The sequence below is a fragment of the Dermacentor andersoni genome, chromosome 10 (genome assembly GCF_023375885.2).
Source record: "Dermacentor andersoni chromosome 10, qqDerAnde1_hic_scaffold, whole genome shotgun sequence".
Classification (NCBI taxonomy): domain Eukaryota; kingdom Metazoa; phylum Arthropoda; class Arachnida; order Ixodida; family Ixodidae; genus Dermacentor; species Dermacentor andersoni.
In genome coordinates, this window is record NC_092823.1 from 52,184,083 (window position 1) to 52,209,648 (window position 25,566).

The following is a 25,566-nucleotide window of genomic DNA, read 5'->3' on the forward strand; positions in this document are numbered from 1 at the left end:
GATTTGCCTGCCAACACGCTCACTTGCATTCCAATGTATCCTCTTCAGAAGCTTCTCTCCGGCGTTGCAGATGCAATTCTCTCGTTGCTTGCATGTTCTACACGTACCTTGCCCTCGCAAGCTCTCGCTTGCATTCTAAGTGTGCCCTTGCTAGGCCGAATCGAAACGTGCCACATGCCTCAACACGCTTGCTTGCACATGAGAAATTTCTTGTACCGCTTATCGATGCATGCATCCGCGTTGTGAGGGCATGAATATCAGGCTTCTGTACTAGACATAGTGTGTTCAACTCCTGCTTTTGGGCAATTTTAAAGGTGTTTATCATATTACTTAAACCACACTTTCGTTAAAATTTTTAGTTCACAAAGTCGCGGTGCATTTGAAGCCAAAAGGACAAAGATTAGGCAAAGCCATATATACTAACTAAAATGCCCGTGCTAGCTTACCCACCCTGCTTGCAGCTACCGTGAAAACTACCCCCAGAGAGCGGGCAGCCAGTGGACTGCATTTCCATGCTCTTCAGTGTAGAAGCATGCTGGATGCCCGCTGCGAAGTGACGTAAGCAGAACGTCGCCTCAAGGGACATGCCTTTGTGCTCATTGCAGCTTCCCAGTTTCGGTTTCGCATGATAGCCAAAATTTATCATGCCACAGTTCCAGGGATAACCCCATTTTGCATGATCCAAAAGTTCATATATATGGCTTGCACGGAAACTTCGTTTCAATTTTTTTTCGATTACGATGAGCCCGCTGAAACTAAAAGTTTCAAAGTTCGATATTGGATTTTTGTTAGTTAGCAAGTAATTACCGCATATGATCTGTCACCCCGTGGTAGGCATCTCTGATGGCATGTCTCTGAAGGTGCTGTCCTTTTATTGCAGAACAGCCTTTTTTATTTATTACTGAAAGTCTTTGTAGAAACACCCGGCATAATAAAATAAAATGCTGATTTTACATACTAGTCATGGAAATCAAGGTGAATGACACAAAGGCTTGGGTCATTTCTACAAACTTTAGCAAAAAGGACGTCACCTGAGCACCCCCTCCATGATAAATAATACAGCAACCGTTCACCAAATAAACAAGGGCTCTCAGTACAGTACAGAGGATAATTCCTATTGTAGTACAACATACCATGACCTGAAAAATTTCGTGCCACCAGCACTCTTAGAGGCCAACTGCTACAAAATTTAACTTTGGCTGATTTGGCTATAAATGAGTAGCACACTACTGAACTTATCCTGTCAAAGTTGCAAGGTTGGTAATTGTGCAATTTCTGGATTAGCAGCCTTTAATATAGCACCTAAGCAAACAACGTGTACATCAGGCGGCTAGCCGATACGATGCAACTCCCAGCTCGTCGCTTCCGAGACTTTTCTGTGAGCCATATGGGCAGTCACTGTTGTCACCTTATTTCATAGGTCACGCTGAGAAGCTGTACTAGCTCTCAATGTTCTAAGTAATGCGTCACTTCCGGCAAGCGGTAACAGCGACATCTTTTTTTAGTTTCAGTATCATAAACGTTTCTGTTTCCGTGCCTTTTCACAATGCAGTCACCCAAATTTCAAACATAAAATTTTGCCCAGAGGCTCTTCTGCTGTATATGTGCCCTACCTAAAACTATAATTCTTGTGCGGCTCGAAATTTCATTGCAGTTGGTCTTTAAAAGCATTCCTATCAAAGGACAATGTGAAAAGTTACCTTGTAGAAGAGGAGAATGCAATTGATGAAGAAAGCTAGCACGAGTGCGATGTACTTCATGTTGTAGAAGTTGCGTGCCAGGAAGCTCTGCAAGACAGAAGGGGACACAAGGAAAGTGATTCATTTTGCAAAAATCTCACCAAAAATACAAGTGGCATCTCTTTTTTTTTTTTGCCATCAATCCAGTTCAAATCGTTGTACCTATACCTGTGTGATTTATCAAATTCAACTGCATGCTATTTTTTCGTTTCAGCTGCGTAGCAGGCAAGGTTTATTTCACACTGTAGTACCGAACATTACCTATCTGCAACTCTCACTCTTTCTGCTTTTACAGCATCCCAAATAAGAAATCCATTCAACAATCAACTTCAGTTTCCGTTGTCATGGGAGCAAAGTTTTAATAAGTGTTGTGCGAGTGCTTTCACAGTGTTCCACAGTTCACAAACACTTGAGACATTGCACACAAACACTATTGGATCTTTATATAGCTAGCATGGATATACAGTAGGCTTCCGGTAATCCAACTTCAGTTAACTCAATTTTTCAGTTAATTCAATCCCCACCAAGCACATGCATATCTATGTGCCCCGACTTTTGTTATTTCAATCCTAAGATTAGCCTTCGATGAATAATTCAAACTTAACCAGTCAGCAGGTGTGAGCCTGATCCCATGGTGACACCAATAGCCAGTGGTGACAGCAATAGCGACCCCATTAGTGTCTGTGTCACCGGAGCTTAAGGGACAGTGAATGCATTGAACACGCATCATCGCCTGTCAGAAAAGCTTATTTTCAGCCTGCCTACGAATATTTTCAAGCATAATTATTTCGCTCACAATGTCTGATTGCAGTATTTACCCGATTCTAATGCGCACCTCTTTTTTTTTTTTCGAGAAAATTGGGCTCAATATTGCCTGCACTGTGCACTCCGATAAATGCCTTTTGGCGTTTGATTTGATTTGATGTTTCTTTCTTTCAAATGAAAGGGGAAGCCAAGGCAAAAGGCGGTTGACCTGACTGGGCCTTGGCTCCCTGTTACACACAGCAGCACACACATCCAGTGCATATAAAACAACAAGATATGCGTGTAAATCAAATACACAACTTGATATAAAATAACAGAAAATACATTGGTTTTGTGCATACGCAACATCTATGACAATGCATCAATACAATAAGTGAATATTTATATACACAGAAAATATCATAAAGAAACTTGCCCTACACTGTGTACAATAATACTACAGCAAGTACAACTACAGGGGAGGACACAAGTTGGGTACTATATAGGTTATTCATTCAAATATTGCTTGATAATACTTTTAAACACCTTTGCTGAAGTCGAGCATTTCGTATTGTTTGCTTTACCGCATCACACTAATCTATTGATGCAAACCAGGCTAAAAAAACTGCGACGAAGTTGACTTTAGGAAACCAGCCACAAGTGTGCAACACATATTAGCCCGTTGCCCATTTTTCTTGCTAAAATATCGGGCACACTTTAGATTTCGACTTTGTGTAGGAGCTTTAATGTCATCATTTTCCTTGAGGCAGGTCAAGTGCACAAAGACACGAATGGCGAAAAGAAGACAGAGTGCCTTGTTTGTCTTCTTTTCGATATCCATGTCTTTGTGTGCTTGACCTGCCTTAAGGACAATGATGCCACACCAACTAGCTCAGATCTACACCCTTGTTCAGTATAAGCTTTAAAGTTCATCATCATCATCATCATCATCATCAGCCTGATTACGCCCACTGCAGGGCAAAGGCCTCTCCCATACTCCTCCAACTACCCCGGTCATGTACTAATTGTGGCCATGTTGATCCTCCAAACTTCCTAATCTCATCTGCCCACCTAACTTTCTGTCGCCCCCTGCTACGCTTCCCTTCCCTCGGAATCCAGTCGGTAACCCTTAATGACCATCGGTTATCTTCCCTCCTCATTACATGTCCTGCCCATGCCCATTTCTTTTTCTTGATTTCAACTAAGATGTCATTAACGCGCGTTTGTTCCCTCACCCAATCTGCTCTTTTCTTATCCCTTAACGTTACACCTATCATTCTTCTTTCCATAGCTCGTTGCGTCGTCCTCAATTTAAGTAGAACCCTTTTCGTAAGCCTCCAGGTTTCTGCCCCGTACGTGAGTACTGGTAAGACACAGCTGTTATACACTTTTCTCTTGAGGGATAATGGCAACCTGCTGTTCATGATCTGCGAATGCCTGCCAAACGCACCCCAGCCCATTCTTATTCTTCTGATTATTTCACTCTCATGATCTGGATCAGCAGTCACTAACTGTCCTAAGTAGATGTATTCTCTTACCACTTCCAGTGCCTCGCTACCTATCGTAAACTGCTGTTCCCTTCCAAGACTGTTAAACATTACTTTAGTTTTCTGCAGATTCATTTTTAGTCCCACCCTTCTGCTCTGCCTCTCCAGATCAGTGAGCATGCATTGCAGTTGGTCCCCTGAGTTACTAAGCAAAGCAATATCATCAGCGAAGCGCAAGTTACTAAGGTATTCTCCATTTACTCTTATCCCCGATTCTTCCCAATCCAGGTCTCTGAATACCTCCTGTAAACACGCTGTGAATAGCATTGGAGAGATCGTATCTCCCTGCCTGACGCCTTTCTTTATTGGGATTTTGTTGCTTTCTTTATGGAGGAGTACAGTGGCTGTGGAGCCGCTATAGATATCTTTCAGTATTTTTACATACGGCTCGTCTACACCCTGATTCCGCAATGCCTCCATGACTGCTGAGGTTTCGACTGAATCAAACGCTTTCTCGTAATCAATGAAAGCTATATATAATGGTTGGTTATATTCCGCACATTTCTCTATCACCTGATTGATAGTGTGAATATGATCTATTGTTGATAAGCCTTTACGGAATCCTGCCTGGTCCTTTGGTTGACGGAAGTCTAAGGTGTTCCGGATTCTATTTGCAATTACCTTTGTAAATACTTTGTAGGCAACAGACAGTAAGCTGATCGGTCTATAATTTTTCAAGTCTTTGGCGTCGCCTTTCTTATGGATTAGGATTATGTTAGCGTTCTTCCAAGATTCCGGTACGCTCGAGGTCTTGAGGCATTGTGTATACAGGGTGGCCAGTTTTTCTAGGACAATCTGCCCACCATCCTTCAGCAAATCTGCTGTTACCTGATCCTCCCCAGCTGCCTTCCCCCTTTGCATAGCTCCCAAGGCTTTCTTTACTTCTTCCGGCGTTACTTCTGGGATATCGAATTCCTCTAGATTATTCTCTCTTCCATTATCATCGTGGGTGCCACTCGTACTGTATAAATCTCTATAGAACTCCTCAGCCACTTGAACTATCTCATCCATATTAGTAATGATATTGCCGGCTTTGTCTGTTAACGCATACATCTGATTCTTGCCAATTCCTAGTTTCTTCTTCACTGCTTTTAGGCTTCCTCCGTTCCTGAGAGCTTGTTCAATTCTATCCATGTTATGCTTCCTTATGTCAGCTGTCTTACGCTTGTTGATTAACTTCGAAAGTTCTGCCAGTTCTATTCTAGCTGTAGGGTTAGAGGCTTTCATACATTGGCGTTTCTTGATCAGATCTTTCGTCTCCTGCGATAGCTTACTGGTATCCTGTCTAACGGAGTTACCACCGACTTCTATTGCACACTCCTTAATGATGCCCACAAGATTGTCGTTCATTGCTTCAACGCTAAGGTCCTCTTCGTGACTTAAAGCCGAATACCTGTTCTGTAGCTTGATCTGGAATTCCTCTATTTTCCCTCTTAGCGCTAACTCATTGATCGGCTTCTTATGTACCAGTTTCTTCCGTTCCCTCCTCAGGTCTAGGCTAATCCGAGTTCTTACCATCCTGTGGTCACTGCAGCGCACCTTACCGAGCACGTCCACATCTTGTATGATGCCAGGGTTAGCGCAGAGTATGAAATCTATTTCATTTCTAGTCTCGCCGTTCGGGCTCCTCCATGTCCACTTTCGGCTATACCGCTTGCGGAAGAAGGTATTCATTATCCGCATATTATTCTGTTCTGCAAACTCTACTAATAACTCTCCCCTGCTATTCCTAGTGCCTATGCCATATTCCCCCACTGCCTTGTCTCCAGCATGCTTCTTGCCTACCTTGGCATTGAAATCGCCCATCAGTATAGTGTATTTTGTTTTCACTCTACCCATCGCCGATTCCACGTCTTCATAGAAGCTTTCGACTTCCTGGTCATCATGACTGGATGTAGGGGCGTAGACCTGTACAACCTTCATTTTGTACCTCTTATTAAGTTTCACAACAAGACATGCCACCCTCTCGTTAATGCTATAGAATTCCTGTATGTTACCAGCTATACTCTTATTAATCAGGAATCCGACTCCTAGTTCTCGTCTCTCCGCTAAGCCCCGGTAGCACAGGACGTGCCCGCTTCTTAACACTGTATATGCTTCTTTTGGCCTCCTAACTTCACTGAGCCCTATTATATCCCATTTACTGCCCTCTAATTCTTCCAATAGCCCTGCTAGACTCGCCTCACTAGATAATGTTCTTGCGTTAAACGTTGCCAGGTTCATATTCCAATGGCGGCCTGTCCGGAGCCAGGGATTCTTAGCACCCTCTGCAGCGTCGCAGGTCTGACCGCCGCCGTGGTCAGTTGCTTCGCAGCTGCTGGGGACTGAGGGCCGGGGTTTGATTGTAGTGTTCATATAGGAGGTTGTGGCCAAGTACTGCACCAGGGTGGCCAATCCTGCTCTGGTGAGGGAGTGCGTTACCGGTTCTGATCACCGGCATCAGGCCACACTCCAGGCCTGTTTATGCAATTTCATCAACACGCGGATTTATTATTATTTTTTTTTTTTTTTAATCCGGTGGAAAATTGCGCGGCACCGGGATTCGAACCACGGACCTCTTGCACGCGAGGCGGGTGTTCTACCTCTACGCCACCGCTGCACAGTTAGCTTTAAAGTTATTTCTACGTTACTCTTTGTAGACATAGAAAGCGGGCATGCGTTTGATTCGGGGACATGTTAGAATCTGACAAATACTGCTAAATGAATCTTAATTGATTGGATTCACCAGATAATCAGATCAGTTTTGTCAGTCCTGTCATGGTCGAATTAACGGAAGTTGACGGTAGTAAATGAGTGGATATATAACAGAGTGGATATATAGCAGAGTGAATCTAAATTGTTTATCACCGGTATTCACATATCGTGAATATATGCTTAAAACGAATATCAGATATACTAAGTAGGGGTATATGAATACCCAAATATTACCGTATCAAAAAGTGAACATCTAAATAATTCAACTCACAAATCGAATATCTACTATCCGATTTTTCGAATAGCAGCTTTGTCTCTGGCCTGCTACTCTGCATAGGGGAAATGGAGGAGGAGAAGGAAAAGGAGAGAGCATGTGGACGATGATGATAGTGTGTGAACTAAGTACTACATGCAATATGCATACATGTTCTGCGCACACCTCACCCATGTCGCAGTAGCATGGCAACTGTCATATATAACTATAAAACAGTACCAGGGGGCATAGACAGCGAAAAAAAAAAAAACAGGACAGTGTGCTATCATATCAGTCTACTGCCTTGAGGTGAGACCACTCTCCGTTAGAAATGTCAGAGTGTTCATGTTGCTCTCAGTACACTTTAACTGACTGCTCTTCCATGGCCCTAAAATCTCCTGGTACGAAAAGGTTTGTTGTCTAATCCAGACAATGTGGCATCAAGTGTCTGTCATTCTCTGCTGCAACCAGGGCAATCGCAGAGGTTGTGAGACTGTCTCTGGAGTGTCACATTCCCGACAGCTGGGGTCACTTTTCATGCCTGTCTTGTGAATACAACGTCGCGTGAATGCTGCCCTGAGTCTCGGTCTTTGTAGTAAAGTCGTATGGTCCCACTTTACTTTTGATGGAATTCTGAATGCTATGTCTAGGTCTAGCATAGAAAGGCAATCTTGTCGAGGATTAGGATTAGCCCGATGCAAACTGAAGGCTCTCAGTATTGCAGTAGAGAGCAGTGCCATAGTGTCGTGTCTAGACAGTACAATGGTTACTGATTTGGATTCCTTATGTGCAAGCTTTACTTCTGTATCTGGCGATTCATTGCCAAGGATTCCAGAATGTCTCGGTATCCACTGAAACACTGTCATGTGACCTTTTGCCTGTGCTTTTATATACAACAGAGCTATGTCTACAATGACTTGGCTGTTATCTTCTCTGTTCAATAGACGTCCAACTCCTTGGAAAGCTTAGAATCTGAAAATATTGCCCATAGCCCTGGTATCTTTATGCAAATGAGTCATAATGCCTCACGTATAGCTGTTACTTCCACTGACGTTGAAGAGGTTGTGTGAGCGATCTTGAAGAGTTTATGTAAAACTGCTGGTGTTGCAGAAAACTGTGTGGTAGAGCACTATCCAAACACAAGAAATGTAAGACAAAGTGAGTTGTTTAAAAGTGGTTGTTGGCATTATCGATTGTGTTCCTATTTCTGGAACAAACAGGATGACCTGCGGATATGGCATAGCCCACAGCGAAGTACTTTGGAATTTGGAAAAGTTGACAAGCACATGGATTTGCTGTTGCGAAAATGTTGCCTTGAGGAAACTTGAGTCTGGCCATGCTTGAAAAATGTTTCGCAGGTGATGACTCTAGTGTTTGGCAGCATATCGGAGGTATACGCAAAGGAGCTGTTTAGCAAAGTAAATACTGGCTGGGCATGATTGGGCCTCAGCAACCATTTCACAAACTGATGTACAGTGGGGAAGTCTGAGACAGTGCCTCAGTGTTTGAGCTTGTCTGCTCTCCAACATGCAAATTGCAGAAAGATGTATTCCTGAAAATATTAGTGCACTATACCACAGATATCCAACATAGAGTGACAGCTAGTACAGCTGCATCACAGATGTTTCAAGTACTCCCCACGATTTCCCAGCCATAAGTCACAGGATGTTGGTTAAAATGTTAAAAAGCTTTTTCTTCAGCATCGAGATGTGTCTGGTCATGGACAAATCTTGATCTATAGTCGTGCCAAGAAACTTGCGGTGGGTGACTATCAGCAAATTGTGTCCCACTGATCGTCCCGCAGGTTAGTCAAACAATCCATCAGGTCAAATTGAACATACATTAAGCCGTGGTGGATCTTGATGTGTGGTTAAGAGCTTAGCCATGTTTATGGAGCCTGTATCGCAAGCAAAGGTGCAGTGGTCATAAGAACAGAACTTGAATATTTAATATCAGGATATCTAACTTTGTCGCTTAGATTGACTCTCTGCTGTAGTATTGTTCGCAGGAAACATACAGCCAGCAACAAGCTCAAACGTTTTTTAACTTTATTGTTAACAGAAAACTTTGTTAGGCCTCTTTAATCCAGAAAAATAAAGGGTAGAGTACTTTTGCACGTAAGTAGCGGTCCCACCACTTACCACAATCTTTTGCCCGTACTCGCTCAAGTCGATGGCGGCAACTGGTGGCGCCTCGGTTGGCTTGGGTGGCTCTACCGCTGCCATCTGGGGTGCCATCATCATGGCCGCCATCTCTGGTGTTGGCACTGCAGCACGCTTAACGTCCCTGCGTGGCATGCCAAACAAAGAACCACACAGACAACCTTCAATGTCTGCACACTCGTACGTACGCTAATGCGCGCTTGCACTGAATGTTGCGTAACTGAGGGATATGGGTACACACCGTTATCCCTCTCCTCTACACACACACGCCCGTATCCTCTACACACTCTATATCCCTATGTCCCTATATCCCTATATCCCTACATCCCCCATATCCCTCTACACAACTCCCCTGGCTGAATTTCTGGCTCGGGTGTGCCCAGTTATTGGACAGAGGTGACATACCACAGTGTAGTCTGTTTACTACAAAATGTTTGCAAGCAATATTGACCCATCTAAACCAGAGTAAACCAGAACCACAGTGGTGTATACGTCGTCCATGATGATGCTAGACAAGAAACAGATTTTCTCAGTAATGGAATGGGAATGTCATTGTTATGGGGAGACTTAAGGTGCTACTTGTTTCACCCTAACAATTACAAGCAGAGCCACCATTCATCTTATTACAATAACTTTTTGGCCCTGTATCAATGCAGATGATGTATTTGTGACTTATTTAAGATAAAACATGCTTATTTCATGAGTTCTTACAGGAAACTTCAACTGAATGTGGCTTTTTGCGTCCACATTTCAATCATGGCATGACTTATTCTAGTCTACATTCAAAAACTTCAATTAGTATTCAGATGAAAAGTAACCTATTTCATACAGCAAAACGAATCTGTTTTAAAAAGGGAGTGCAATAAACGTTGCTAGTTTAATGTTGTTCTAGCAATGTAGTTGGTTCTTGCAGGAGCTTCACGATAAAAATGTGCTATGAACAATCGCATGTGCTTACCCATCCATAGTAGCCTGGCCAGCATCCTTGGTCTTGACGTCACCATCCAGGACCGTTGTCTAAAAGAGTTGACGTACAAGATAGGTGAAAAGATAATACGCTACTCTGACTTCACGCTGAATGAAAAGCTTGTAGACACATACTTTTCATCAAATGAAAATAAGTAAACGAGACAATGTCCTCCCAACGACAACAATAAAAAAGAATGAAGGCCCTCAAGCTTTCAGCCAAAAGTGCAAAGTAAGATGGTTCAATAATTCTGTTGGCCACTGGTATTTGTCAAAAAGCAGATGCTTATTCAAGTGAAACCGTTTTATCGTGACTGATGATAAAATACAATGCATGCCATGCAAGTGTGGATCCAGAGTAGCCTCTGGGAGAGGGGGGCTGCCGAGGTGGGAGGGTTCAGTAATGTTCACGAGATGGGGTTTCAGGAAATGACAGGAAACCTCTAAAGAAATTTTAAACGCACATATAATGCTCTGCTCCCAAAATCATAACATACCCAGAGTTTTTTTTATGTGGGTGCATCATTATTGTTAAGGTGAAGTGATATGTCAGATGCAGAAACAGTACCGGCATCGTAAACTTAATTGGAGAAGAGAAAAAGAGTAAAAGCAGTTTAATGCCACTCGGGAAAGTGTCGGCAAACCATCTCCCTTGTCCTTAATTACAACGGCATTACCCACAAAAAGTTACAAACACTCCGTTTCAAAAAGAATGGGTACATTCATTTTGCTCACCCTTCATGCTTACCAGCAAGCACACCCTACCTCGAGTGCAACAGTACTCTAGAAACAAGGATGTTTTGGTTGAAAAACACTTTGCAGGTCAGCCAAACTGGTCCAATATGTCCTGAGAGGGGGGGGGGGGAAGGGGAGGTGATGTTATAAAACATCACCTGCATCCACCTGTGATGTTGTGTACCTTCGTTTGACACTGCATGCTTGAAAATAAACAACCACCAGCCAGTTCCTCTCTTGATACTTTCTCAATGCCAGCTCCAATATTCTGTTACCTGCGCATCTGGTGGAAGGCCATCCGGCAGCTCTCCATCGGGTGAACCCTTCTCGTGCGGCGAACCCTTGCTGGTCTCCTCGTCGGTGGTCTGGTCGGCATCATCCATGCTCGACTGGGGGCTTAGTGTGGACTTTGGAGGTTGCACGTAGTACCTGGCAAGGGAGAGAGGCAAATTGCGTGCGCAGAGTAACGTCAGGCTGTCATTCCAACAATTATGCAGCAAGAACATTGGCATGGCCTATTTTTTCATGCAAATCACACGACGATGCAGCGCACAAGAACGAAATAAAGTGATATACTGCAAAATAAAGCTTAATAATATAACTTGCTCATCTAGCGATATGCTGTACTTTTTCACACACTTATAACAAAGGCCATTAGAGAAAAAATAAATAGTGCAATTTAATTAAGTGTATTAAGTTTATCAAGTGCAAGTGTAACAACAATTGTATCATGATACAATGTTAAACCGTGATTCCCACATGTACAACAACAAATTGCTACTATTTGGCACAATGAATGCATTCGGCAATAAAAAAAAAGCTATAGAAACAACTTTACCGTAGTTTTTTTTTTTCTCAATGACATTTGAACAATATCACTGCATTTCTTGTACAATGTAATGCATGTATGCTGTTCATTCCATGTACAATTGATGTCCAACCTCTTCACCAAACCCACAAGACATACCAACAGCATCCTTATCTAACAGGTGCGGGCTTTATAAAGTCAACATCGACGGCCTTGGGAACAAAACAGGCCAGTGTAGAACACAAGTCGCTGCCTTTTTATCTCTCTTTTACGGCCAAAATATGCCTAAAGCAAGTTTTTGAGAGATATCACAGCAGCGCCCCTTATCACACTGCAATACACACATGCTAGTTGAACTTTATTGTTCTTACTACTCACTGCATCACATGTGTTCTTTACTAATACTGTTTGTAGTTCTCGTAACCAACTAACCTCTTAATGCCACTGGCCTTGAGATGCATTTAAACATGCACACAAATCCAAAGTACAGGAGCACTATGAATTTTTTCCTGTTGAAATGTGGCCGTTGCTGCCAAGAATCAAACTAACCAGGGATAGGCAAAGATACTTTGCAATTAATTGTATTGTCATAAGATACAAGATACTAGGGCAACAAGTGTTTGAGATACAGATACAAGATACTATTGCAATTGTTGTATCCAATACAATACTTTCCACTTGTATCTTAAGATACTTCGATACATTCGCAAATTTCTTATATATCTATATAATGTACTAGCAATATGCAAAAAAAAATGTTTGCTTGGAAATTTCTGAACTCTGACAAACCTTGTTTCATTTGAATCAAATGTGTGTTAGTATATCAAGTTTTTTGTGTTTCTTGCTCAAAATAAAATATTTTCCTTCCGAATTTAATTAATTGGGGTTGCTTTAGCTGCTTAAGATGAAAGATCTTCGTACGCTGCGCTGTGAGCGGTTTTTGCTTGCCACTCTTGTAATTTACGGTAGTCACTGCTCTTGTTGCCGACCAGCTAGCGGATGACTATCTAACTACAAGAACATCAATAAAAAGCCTCTGCACGATGGCGCAGATACCGCCACGGAGTTTTACCTTGTCCACAAACATATTATCGTTTACGCAATACCAGATCACTGGACAGGCATATAGCAGCAACAACATTGGAAGCGACATACTTTGAGAAGCATCATGTGTACAGAGAGCACAAAAAGCTGCAATAACCTTTCATATTCCACTTATCTGCTGGTGCAAAGCGTTCGTCAGCGAAATATTCATTAATGTGCAATCCTTTTACTATCTTTCTTCTATCAGAACATTAACATGCAATCCTTTTACTATTTTTCTTCTACGAGAAAACTTGTGCAGCCCAAAAACATTTCATATATGTTGTAGTGGCACAAAGCATTGCAGGATACCACTGCCATTCACACTACTGCCGCTTATACCTCTGACTACCTGGTGAATCGTAACAGTAAGAAATTTGAGGGTGAGCTAAAAAAAAGAAGCAAATATATCTATGTAGAAAGGTGGTTCCATATCACATAATCACAGTGAATACGTAGAAACACGATACATGGGGTACAACTATAGTAGCTATGACATTTCACTTCGACAATGTATAAGCAAGCGCTGGTCCATTTGTAATGTGCAGCTTTTGTAGCTTATACATATTTCGCAGAATTCTTATAACATAACGTGAACAGTCGGATATATTGTTGGTGTCACCACACAAGCACAGAGCTAAGTCTGCAGGACCAAGTGTACTCCACTTCGTTTCTAGCGCAAATTTTTGGCAGCGGCGTAATCGTAAGCACGGTGACTTTTGAATTTTTTTCTTTTTTGATAAGTCAGGTAGTCAGTCAGGATCAGTCAGGTTACATAAGTCAGGTAGTAAGCAGCATCTTTCTAACTACCGGCCAATATCTTTAACACCATATTCATGCAAAATACTAGAGCATATAATATACAAACACATTATGGAATTCCTTGAATCAAATAACATTCTCTCTAATGTACAACATGGATTCAGACGCGGTTTTAGCACAATAACACAACTTGTCGAGTTCACGCATGACATAGCTTCTAACCTGGATAAGGGATTTCAAATTGACGCTATATTGATAGATTTTTCCAAAGCTTTCGATACCGTACTTCACTGAAAACTACTGTCCAAACTAAATGCCATTCTTAACAACCCTCAATTAGTGAACTGGATAGAAAGTTTTTTGTCTCACCGCACTCAATTTGTAAGCTTTAACTCCATCAATTCTTCGGTGGTGGATGTGTCATCAGGCGTCCCTCAAGGCTCGGTCCTCGGACCTCTACTTTTCTTACTATATATTAATGATTTGCCACACGAGATATCATCTAAAATTCGAATGTATGCAGATGACTGCGTATTGTATGACATCATTTCATCTCCCTCTGAGCATGTTCGCCTTAGTGAATCATTCGTCAGACTTTCTAAATGGTGTGAAACATGGCAAATGAATATTAGCTTCCGTAAGACTGTCGTTATGTCCTTCTCTAATAAAGCTAACCCGTTCCTTTTCCGCTACGGATTTAATAATAATTTAATTCAACGCGTTTCTGAATATAAATATCTTGGTCTCATGTTCACCACTAACCTGTCCTGGTCAAAGCACATTGATTCCATTACGACTAAAGCTCTACAAAAACTCGGTTATTTACATCGTACTCTGTTTAATTCTCCGCGCGACACTAAATTACTGTTATATAAAACTGTTGTTCGCCCTATACTTGAGTATGGTAGTATCGTTTGGAATCCCTACAAACAGTACGAAATAGACAGAGTTGAGGCCATACAAAGGAAAGCCATTAGATTTGTCTACCGACGTTATGGCCACGAGTTCTCACCATCGTCTGTCATGCCTTCACTCAACCTGACATCTCTCGCCGAACAGCGACACGTTAATTCTTCAACATTTATCATGGCATTATTCGCTCATCTTGTCGCCTCTCCAGTAATGAATATATCACCTTTGCAAAAATCTCTTCTAGTAGGAGACATCACGCGCTTAACATTACACCATCTTTTGCACGCACTAATACTTTTAAGTATAGCTTTTTCCCTAAAGCAATTGAAGCATGGAATTCGCTACCAGGAACCAACCGTTCTCTCCCATTAAATGAATTCTTGTCTGTACTCCCTCAACACTGCGCCTAAACTTTCTTTGTTGCCTATTGTATTTCTTTCTTGTATTGTATTATCCACTCCTGCTATAGCCCCAGCAGGGGCTGCAGTATGTGTAAATAAATAAATAAAGAACATTCACGGAACACAAAATTGTCCCTAAGACTTTGCGGTTTGATAATGCATCCCAAAATGTCACTGCCAGCATCCGGTAATCCGGTATTACGCAAATGTCCTTGCGTATACCGAAATGCCATAGCCACTGAGCAATGGCAGGTAAATAAATTTTAAAAATTACGGCAGATCCCATCAACAATGATGTCTACGTTATGCAAGGGCCAACTTGTACAGCACGCATATTTTATTCCACTTCCATTACAGCCAATTGAGCGAAGCGTGATGGTGCATTCGTTTGATTTTTCGCTTTTGCGACCAAATGCACTGCAGGTTTTTGGAGACATTCTAATTCTCCACACACAAGCCGCAGATACCATTACAACCAACTGAACGAAGCATGATGATGCCTCCATTTGGGTTTGTCGATTTTGCAGCCAAACGCATTGCGTGACTCTGGAGACCTTCTAATCTTAAATGCACGAGTAGCGCATACCTTTGCAGCCAAATGAGCAGAGCATGACGACGTGTCCATTAGGCTTTGCCACTTTTGCAGCCAAATGCACTGGGCCTCTCTGGAGAACATCTAATTATCCATGCATGAGCCATGCATGCCATTGCAGCTGATGGAGCGGAGCATGACAATGTGTCCATTTGGCTTTGCAGCTTTTGCAGCAAAACTTGCTGCACATCTCGGCAGATGCACAACACACGAGATCAAGGCCAGATAGACAGACCAAAGTGGACTCACAGAGTCAAAGATATGCTCTTGCATTTAATATAAATAAGGTCACAAGGTTTAGTTTGCATGTTATATAGTATTGCATTCTCTTATTTCATCATAACACTTTTAACTTTCATGCATTTTACTTGCACAGGGGGTCCCACCCACTGTGAATTACCTTGGCTGTACAATGTTGCATCTGTACTCATTATGTATAGTATTATAATAAATGTGATTTGAATTTAATTTAAATAAATAGCTATATCACATTTCAGCGACAACAACGGACTAACAACATTGTTCCCCCGCACTCACTTCACTTCGCCATCTTCCTCAGTCTTGGTGATGTCCAGGCCGAAGGCGCGCATGTGCGGGGCCATGTCCGCCTCGGCCGGCAGTCCCCCGCCCGCTGCCATGCCTGCCGCCATGGCCGCAGCCATGGGCCCAGCCTCTAAAGCGAGCGGTGGACCCGCAGCACCACCATACTTGAGTCCCCTGGCATCTTCTTCAGGCACCGCGCTGCCCACCAGGGGCTGGCCACCCATCAGGCGCAGGGTCACGCGCACTACACTCCTGTGACAAGAAAGGCACAGCAGATGTCAGGGGGTACACATTCTGTCAAGGAATTGAGCTCTCTATTGCATGGTAACGTCTCACAATGACTATAGAGCCAGCTAGAACTATCTCACGAAAGAGTGACAGGATTGGACAACGAAACTGCATTACAGGGGCTGTACTTTGCAAAGGTTATTTTCCTCCAATATTGTTCAGTTGCCATCATTCCTATCAACGATTGGCCAATTCTGGTAAAAATTGGGGGCGAATGTCATGTAAGCCAATGACAAAGGTCAAATTAAATTGAAAAAGAACAGCCTCGTTACAAGGTGTGGGCTCCGAATGGGATAACAAAATGCAATGCCAGGATAGGCCTACTGATGGGAACAGCAGATTGCAACAGCGAAATAGGACCGTGGGATGGGGTAAGGGAATACATCGAGATAAAAGTACAGAATGACAACAGGATAATAAAATGCGATGAAATTAAAGGATTGGACAAGAGGAGATGGATAGGAGAATAGAATAACAAACACCATGGAATGGCAGAACAGTCAGAACTGAACAGAATGGCGCGGGAGTGTACAACAACAGAACAAAAGGTACGATCACGGCATAAGTGTTTTGCCATCTTTCTGTTTCATGCCCATTGCGCAGTGACAGCAAAATGCGTATCTTTGAATGAAATGTATGAGAAAGCTGAGAAAGCAAAGACATAACAAGACATTACACTGGTATTACCATAGGCCTTGAACCAGCAGCATGCTGCCCAATGAGTCCACGCATAAAGGCTGCTATACAAGGTGACTAATAAATAAATTTAAAGAGCATCAATTTGAAGAGCGAGAAACAAGGTTCCTTTTGAAGTTGCCTGCTTTTGTCTAGGCAACTAGAACCCACAAGAACACAACAAAGATATCAATGCCGTCATGCTTTCTAACAATATTTTTTATTTATTTACTTATCAAATACCGCCGGCTGCCCATTAGAGTGGCAAAGGCAGGAGGGAATACAAATGGAAAGTAAAGCAAAAGCAAACATACACTACCGGCGATAGCATAAAGTTACAAAATGAATACTGTCCATGACACAGACACAACAATGTTGACAGAAGTTAAGCAACACTTGAGGATTCACCAATATGATAGACACCATTAAAATCAGAACTATAGCAGCATTCATGATGTAACATTAAATTAAGTTCTGGAATTTTATTCTAAAATTTCTAGAACCACGATTTGATTATTAGGCACTTAAAACACCACCTGGCATTTTAAGCGAGCACCTAAATAAAAGTACACAAGCGTTTTTGCATCTCGCCCCCCTTTAAATGTAGCTGCTATGACCGTAATCAAACCTGTGACCTTGAGCTCAGAAGCACACCACTACAGCCACTAAGCTACCATGGCCATCCATGATGTAAATAACAGCCCAGTGAGGATGAGGACAACAGCAAAGTAACACAACTCAAACAGCGCTTTATTTGTGTCTCATTTAAACACCAAACAGCGTGGATAACCACTGACCTTGTAAAGGCAAAGATGAGCCAAATCATGTAGAAGAATCCAAAGAAGGACATCTTGAAGCTTCCCAGCAATATCTCGCCAAATGTCATGGAGCGCAGCTTCCGGTACTGATGCCGGATGTTGGACGGCCGCAGCACCGAGAGCAACGCACCAATGCCATCGCGCAGAAGGCCCAGGCCCTGCTTGAGAGGCTCCAGGGGGCCTCTGCAATCGGACACAGTGAGTCAGTAGGTTAGCACACGAGCATTCGTTGGACCGAGTGAGTGCTTGTTAAAGACACTCTAAAGAGAAATGACAAATCAGGCTGGGCTGGCATAAAATTACTCTGGTTATTCAAACCTATTGAAATGATATCTTGTGCTGTCTTGTCTAATCTTGAATACATACACAAATTTTGTGCCCAAGAAAGTGGATGATACAACGGCCACCACGGCAGCCTTATTGGTAAAGCACCGCATGCGTAATGTGGAAAATGTTGGTTTGGCTCCCACATAAGGCAAGTTATCTGTTCGTCCACTTCCATTTCCCTTTTCCTTATTATTTCTACATTTTGATTAGTAATAACAACTAATTTTCTTAATGCTGTCACTGGCTACATTATTTGTTACATTCATACAGTAATTATGACTAACAAGAAATCAAGCTTTTTCAATCCCCTTATCATTCTTGATCAAAAAGGCTTAGGGAAGATCTGCACAACCTCCAGCAGCTAGGCACCATAGATACTGGACAGCTGCCAGTACTGATCAACTTCTACCCCTTCGTTGCTGTTTTACGATTTCATTGTACACCTTGGTGCGGCCCGATGAGGTGCAAGGACTGCACCGCACTTATTTTTTCCCTTCAGGCAAACACGAACTGTCATCAGGAGAGAAGGTGATGCCCTCATATAAGGCATTATCGCAATCACAGGGTTCAAGTCGCATACAGAGATCATACAGAATTAGCGTCAAATGCGGCAAGGACCTTTGTGTACAGTAAAAGATCAATTCAACGAGAAAGAAATTAAGAACAAAAGAAGCATATGCATTTGGGCTGATTCGTTCATGATTGAAGCAAAAACAGTGAAAGAAAGAATGATGTGAGAAGGAGAGAGACAAAGGCGTCTGTCCCTTTCTCACGCCATGCATTTGCGCACTGTTTCTGCTTAACAAATGGAAAAGATTACAAGATTACGATGAAGTTTCATCTAAGATCTAAGCACGAAACTTAGATGAAGCTTGATTTTTCTCCGAGCAGTAGATAGCTTTCACAGTACGTCATTGACTAAGCTTTTCACTGTGCCTGTTCACCAACATGGCAACTATGATGACGTCAGTACACCCTGTTCACTGCTTCAGGTAATCTAGCTGCATACACTGTGGTAAAGACGTGGCTGCAACTTCCCTGGTGTCTGCGCCAGAACCATGGCAGCACTCCCATGTGTAAAGAATTACCAGGAACGCACACCATCAGTTACATTCCTTGTTTAAGCAGCTCCTCACTGTGCTCGCACACCAACACGGCAACTACAATGGCGTCAATGCAAACCACCTGTTGGTGAGCTGAAAACACTATCAAAACCTTCCAAAACTGTTGGGAAAGGAGGTGAAAGGATGAACCCTGAGCGACCAAGAATAAAGGCACTAGTAATGAAAGGCACTCACGGTGGCCTTGCCTCCTCAGCTCCCAAGAATGTGTAGGGCTCTGCCTTGGCTGGAGGCTCATCAGTGTCTTCATTCGATATGCTGCTCGCATGCTGCATCTGTACGGTCCAAACAATGCGGTAAATTCCTATGGATTTACCTGGCCTCGTTACCTGCACACAACTCTATATCTTGCCAAAATAGCAGTTAATGCATAATGGCACTTATCGATGAGACAAATATCTTTACAAATTGGCATTCCAGAAAAAGCGCCAACTTCTCCTTCTGAGACAGAAGGAAGATGGAGGCTTGAATCAATGAGCAGTGGTCAAACAAGGAACAAGTCAGCATTTCAACAAGGGGGCTTGCCTTTTCCAGGGCAGTAAAGGCCACGACAAAGACAAGTCAATCTGCCGAAACATAGGCTACAGCAACATTCCTTGTTTGACCACTGTTATTCAATGCTTCTTGCCGTTCCTCAATACGTTTTGTTATGGTTTTACAATATCAACTGCATATATATCCTCCGTTAACACTAGATACCTGTCAAGTAGCAAACATGAGTAAAAAAAAGAGAAAACTGTGCTATTCTTTCACATGTCACCTGAACGTTAACACGTTTATGTCAAAAAAACACATGCCAAGCGTGGCTCTTGTTCTATGAAACCAACAGCAGCAAGCCTTGGTGGTACTATACCTACTGATTGTTTATAGCCAGCCAGTGACCATATTTCGACAGTTAGATAAGTGACAAAGATGAAATTTGAACAATGACTTTTGGACAAATAACTCGGTGTAAAAATATGGGCTCTTTAGAATGCAGCTCTTAGGCAGCCGTTCTGACGTTGAGCGTCAGTGCGCCTCGGAATCCCTCGTAACCGAACGAATGAGAACAAGAACGAGAACGAGAGTAGCGAACGAGAACAGCAAAGGATGAAAGAGTGAACGTCAAGCATAGAGGGGGGGATGAAAGACGGCAATGCCAAAGAGAGCACAAGGAGGAAGGCGGAGCAGGCAGGCGCAGTGGAACCATGATGCGGAAAGCGGAGGAGGAGAGTATGGCAAGAGGATGAGGAGGAAAGTGTAGTGCCACACGAGACATGCGCCACTTTGCCTGCACTGCTTGTGCTAGAGAATGCACTCCATGTGAACCACGCCCACCCGTGTTCATTCTTTTTGAACAGTGAGCAACGCAACGGGAGCAGGCGCTTCGCCTGCCGCTGCTGCTGAACAAGCTGCACAAGCAGAGGCTCAGCACTGCCGCCGAGAGCACCCTGCCGTTCAGATTCAAATTCTTTGCCACAGTATAACGCAATTTAAAGATACCTAAACAGCTCCACTCAAATTTCATTTTAGGGAGTATCATAACCATTGACGAATTTTTTGTTTCGCATTCACATGAAGCATCACCACACAGGGTTTTTCATGTTGCGGTTTCAACAAAAGAAACAGAAGTCAGTTTTGAACTTTAATATAATAAATATTTCATTTACGCACTAGATAGGTGTGGCTATGGAGTACTACAAAGATCAAAAGGAACAAGGTAACCCACCTCAAATATGGCATCCTCACAGAAGTTAACGAATGCCTCTAGCTTCTCCTTGTCACCACCTTCAGTCACAATGCTGTAGAAGAAGGCCCTCTTCGACTCCTGCAAGCAGACAGGAAAGCATACACATGAGCTGGCTAGCAAAATAGTGCCATTATGAATATAATTTTCCAACCCAAGTATCGCAGAACATTTGACAGCAGCTTCAGGAGAACGCACGAGCTATTTTGGCTTAGCAGGCCAAGTTCTTACTGCAGCTGTCACAACGCTGCACTTCAGCCTTAACTCGAACCAAAAAAAGCACATTTCTTTCTCAACTTGTTTCCACCTGCAGACGATGCTCTAAAACTTCATGTTTTCAACTTCAACAGAGCCAATAAAGTTTGGAGAACTTTACCTTCTGGCACTTTTGCAAAAACGTTGCAGGTGGGTGTAAACAGGACTCAGTAGAGGGCAGCGTGTTGATTGTTTGCACGAAAACAATTGTGCAGGATTTCTTGGTCATAACGTGAACTACTGATTTTCCTCCAACGACAGAAAAGTTAGGCACAGTTATTATGCCTAAGAACTAACCATTAGACTAGCTTGCCTTGCATAACTGTTGCAGAAGAATCGCACAGCAAATGATGCACGCAGCACTTGTGTTTGTGCCTTTTCTGTACGCACACCTTTTTCTGGTGCTGATTCCTCCCCTCAAAAGTTATTATGCAGATTTGCCGAGAAATAGAGCAGACATGAATCGAAAAATGCACTACAAAGATTTTTTTCTGAAACTAGTCACCACAGCTTTCATGCAGCTTTGGTCTGAGGTCAACTAGGCAACCAACACGGGAAGCCACAGCTCTGCAAAAGTGAACTTAATTCCCTGTGGCGTGCACTACAGAATTGAGAAGTGCAGCGCGCGTATTGGACACACAAGCCAAGAATGTGCATTAACTTCAATCCCTGACTTCCCGACTGAGGTAAAAAACAGTTCCAACTCTGGTGTGACTTTTGTGCTCCAAAAACCTCTTCGGGTCTAAGTGCACAATAAGAAAGAGCATCAAGATATCATGAAGAGCTTACGTCTTTCCGTTATCATCTTGTATGGAATGTACAAGGCTTACGACAATGATGAGAATGACCTCAGTGAAGAAAGGGGGAAATGAATTTCCGTGAACCTAAACAGTGCCTTGCCTTCTCCAACATTCTTGTTCACTGCACCTTATCAATGTCATGGAAACACAATAAGGATGGTTCTCTGTTACGTCACATGAATGGAGACAAAGAGAGCTGAAATAACACATAGCAGCCAATGCTTCCAGATGTGTCAGTTGCATAACTACTACCAGAGTCCTTCAATAACATTATCAACTAATAACCTTAAAAAACCCATTAAATGACTCTGCTACCCCACTATGTACCATTTTTTCATTGCCTACAATGCCCATTAGGCAAAGCCTGTAGCGAGCATCCCTGTGTAGAAAACAATGGAAGGATGCAATATGGCTTCTGACATTTTGACGTGCAACATGCCCTCTGAGATTTTACTCTTGTTTCCAGTCTCGTAGACCATTCTTTGTTGTCTGCCATGCTGCAGCATGTGCCATTGACAATGTCTGGTGAGTGTGGAAAGCGGCAAATTGAGGTCGTGCTCCAAATCGGTAATACTAATAGACTGCTTGCCTTAATTTGTGGCTTTTCCCACTGATCAATTGTGGACTCTTTGATCTCGAAGTAGACCCTCTCTATTCTCTTGCTGCTACCTGTGAATAAAACAAGGGGGAAAAGAAGAATTAGAAACAAATCAGCACGCCAGATCGTAGGACACAAATCTCAGTAAACGAACCGAACCACGCTTTCTTGTTCATAAAGAGAGCATTGACACGCAGCAACATACACGAAGTTCCTTGCCACAGATGTCAAAAAGATATGAAGAGAAATTTCGAGCACCATTTTCCTGCTCACCCATAATTTCGATGCGACCAAGGAACTGCTCGAAATAGTTGAGCACACTGCTAGCAGTTTCCAGGAAACGCTGCAACCTGGGAGGACAACATGACTTTGCATTAGGACCCTCAAAACAATTTGACAACTTTTATTATGACCAAGACACTTATGTAGAGCAGAGACCTGAACAAGGTGGCCCATAGTCCCAAGTGTAATGCCGGCAGAACAAAGGTTATGTACAAATGAGATATGTACAAAGAGAGAGAAGGCACCGACGATGTCCTGTCTACACCATGCTTGCAGTCAGTACTGTATTTGTTCCACTAGTGTAGTGGTTGAAACTAGGCATTCTTTCTCAGCGTCATATTGACATTCTTTTATATATCTATACATATATATATATATATATATAATAAAGAATGACGGCTGGCTACAAGAAAGGAATATGACTGTGCTCCTTACCGTGGATCATTTGGCATATGTTCCGAAAGATTTGTTAACAACACAGCCAAGTTGAATCCTGAAACAACAGTTTGTCATCACGATTTGCCCACATTTGAGGGGGAAAAAAAGAACGAAAATTGTTTTTGTAAAACTAGGAAACATTAAGATCATTCTCGATTGTTCTATTTCCGCAATACGAGTTTAGAGGTAATGGTGTAGCTTTGAATGAGTAACATGATAATAATCTCAGCACCTTGTAAATCATCTCTGAGCATGCAAGTAGTCCTTCTAAAATCAAATAGTCAGCTGACGCATCATGTAAGACATTTATTTAACATTTTTTTCCTCCACATATACTTCATAATATATGTTCACAATTTCTGCATGGTAACATAAAGGTAGAATCCAAATGGAACCTACAATATTAAAACAGTTAAACATAACACTCACATTGTTACCATGAGCTCAAACACAGTGTAAAGCACCACCATAAGCACAGACAAACTAATTAGCCAGGAGTATTCCCATTTCTACAATTACTTCTCATTTCATTTTTAAAATTTTATTGTTTCCAACACATTACAGGTCACAGGAATGCAAGGTTAAAGGCATAAAGGGCTGTGTGACAATTGTCCTGCCATGCATGCACTGTTGAGCAATAATATGTTTTGCAATAGATAATCTCTACTACTGCAGGACATTCTCACCACAACAACAAAAAATCTTACCAATATCTTTGGCTGGGTTATGGAACCTCTCCGTGAACTCACGATAATCTATCAGGTCATCCATGTTTGGTTCACAGCAGCTCATAAGAAATGCAATTTCATCCCTAGAGGAGATACAGCCATTACTGTGAGTAAGCCTTCAACACAGTCTTACACATACATTTAACACCTAAATATTTTACCCATTAAGCTTAAGGCATAATGTACAATACAGGAAACCTTGCTTGCCCATGTGCCTAAATCTATAGACCACATACTATATGACTATCCTCAATGCATGGAAGATCGACAGAGGTTGACTACTATTCTTTCCCATCTCCACAGCCAACCCTTCTTAGAGGATGATATACAATGAAACCTCGTTATTACATAACTGCACATAACAAAATAATCGATATAACAAAGTAGGTGAAATTCCCCTTGAATCCTCCCTAGAGATTGACATTACAGTACATGCAATAATGGATATACCAAAGTAATGCATATAAGAAAGTAATTTTGCTTCTCTTCCAACTTTGTTTTAATGAGGCTTTACAGTATTATGACCTTGGCAGGGCTACGAGATCTTGTTTTCAGGCTATCCCCATCCGGGCTTTAGTCGACTTTTTGAAAAAAGTATGGGCCAGGACTTTAGCCTGTGAGTAGGCTTGCCCGATGTGTGTTTTGCCTCCTTCCTGTTTTGTCATCATCACCCATCTCGTACATCTTTCTTTCCCGCTTTCGTTTCTCCTAACGCAGAGTATAGCTGGCTAGGGAAGCGTACCTTAGGCCAACCTCTCTGCCCTTCTTACCATTAAACTTTTCTCTCTCACGTCCCAAGTTTACTTATGCCCATAGAATTATTGAATTAGTTAATTTAACTAATTAACTGATTATGCATTGCCAACACAACATACTGAAGAAATAACAAAGGCAGCACCAATTTTTTCAAGCTGTCTGTCCCATCCGAAAACAAGAACATTGGGAAGATAAAATGAAGCACATTGCCCTTTCTATTGTCATATTGCCATAATCCTTCAGACACTTCAACAGACCAAAATAGCACACTGTCATGAGCAAATGGGCTTCAAAGGTTTTTAAAACACCATCCAATTTAATCAGGGGGAGTATGTATTTCCAAGCTCAAAAAAGAAGCCGTTCATGATGTTTCAAGGTATGAAAGATTCATGCCGGAAAACTCGGAAAGGTTGGCAAGTTGGATACTAATCTAAGATGGTAGGATACTGTCGTATAAGAAACATACGGGTTGTAAATCTTCTGCTGCTCCATGGCCTTCTGGAAGTCCTTGGGTGTGATCCAGCCGGTGTTCTTGGAGTCAATCTCCTGCAAGCAGTAATCACAGAAGCACAGGTCACAACATAACACCTCCAGACTCCTAATGACAAATCCTGTTGGGTGCACATCGTACCTGGAATGAACTTGATGATGTGAGCTCCTTGAGCTTGAGGAACATGTCGAAGAACCTCAAAATGAGCTGCAACAAGGCATGATAATACCTAGATGTGAATTGTGGTTTCCTTAAAGGTGCATAGTAAGTAATTAAAGAGCATACTAATAAACCTGCTAGTTATCTGAGCTTGGTGGGAAAAG

General features: G+C 42.3%; 1 protein-coding gene across 6 annotated transcripts in view; it reads right to left on the minus strand.

The window, feature by feature from the left end:
• Nucleotides 1–25,566, minus strand: part of RyR (Ryanodine receptor) — a 314,977-nt gene that overhangs the window by 25,743 nt on the left and 263,668 nt on the right. For all 6 annotated transcript variants that reach the window (XM_055062325.2, XM_055062323.2, XM_055062324.2 and 3 more), the window contains 14 exons: nt 25,385–25,450; nt 25,220–25,299; nt 23,977–24,080; nt 23,267–23,324; nt 22,823–22,899; nt 22,541–22,620; nt 20,879–20,977; nt 19,348–19,445; nt 17,702–17,905; nt 15,936–16,193; nt 11,116–11,269; nt 10,098–10,156; nt 9,119–9,263; nt 1,701–1,787 (listed from right to left, as the gene is read on the minus strand). In XM_055062325.2, the coding sequence (XP_054918300.2) occupies nt 1,701–1,787; nt 9,119–9,263; nt 10,098–10,156; nt 11,116–11,269; nt 15,936–16,193; nt 17,702–17,905; nt 19,348–19,445; nt 20,879–20,977; nt 22,541–22,620; nt 22,823–22,899; nt 23,267–23,324; nt 23,977–24,080; nt 25,220–25,299; nt 25,385–25,450 (1,569 nt within the window). The remainder of the gene's footprint in view (nt 1–1,700; nt 1,788–9,118; nt 9,264–10,097; nt 10,157–11,115; nt 11,270–15,935; nt 16,194–17,701; nt 17,906–19,347; nt 19,446–20,878; nt 20,978–22,540; nt 22,621–22,822; nt 22,900–23,266; nt 23,325–23,976; nt 24,081–25,219; nt 25,300–25,384; nt 25,451–25,566) is intronic.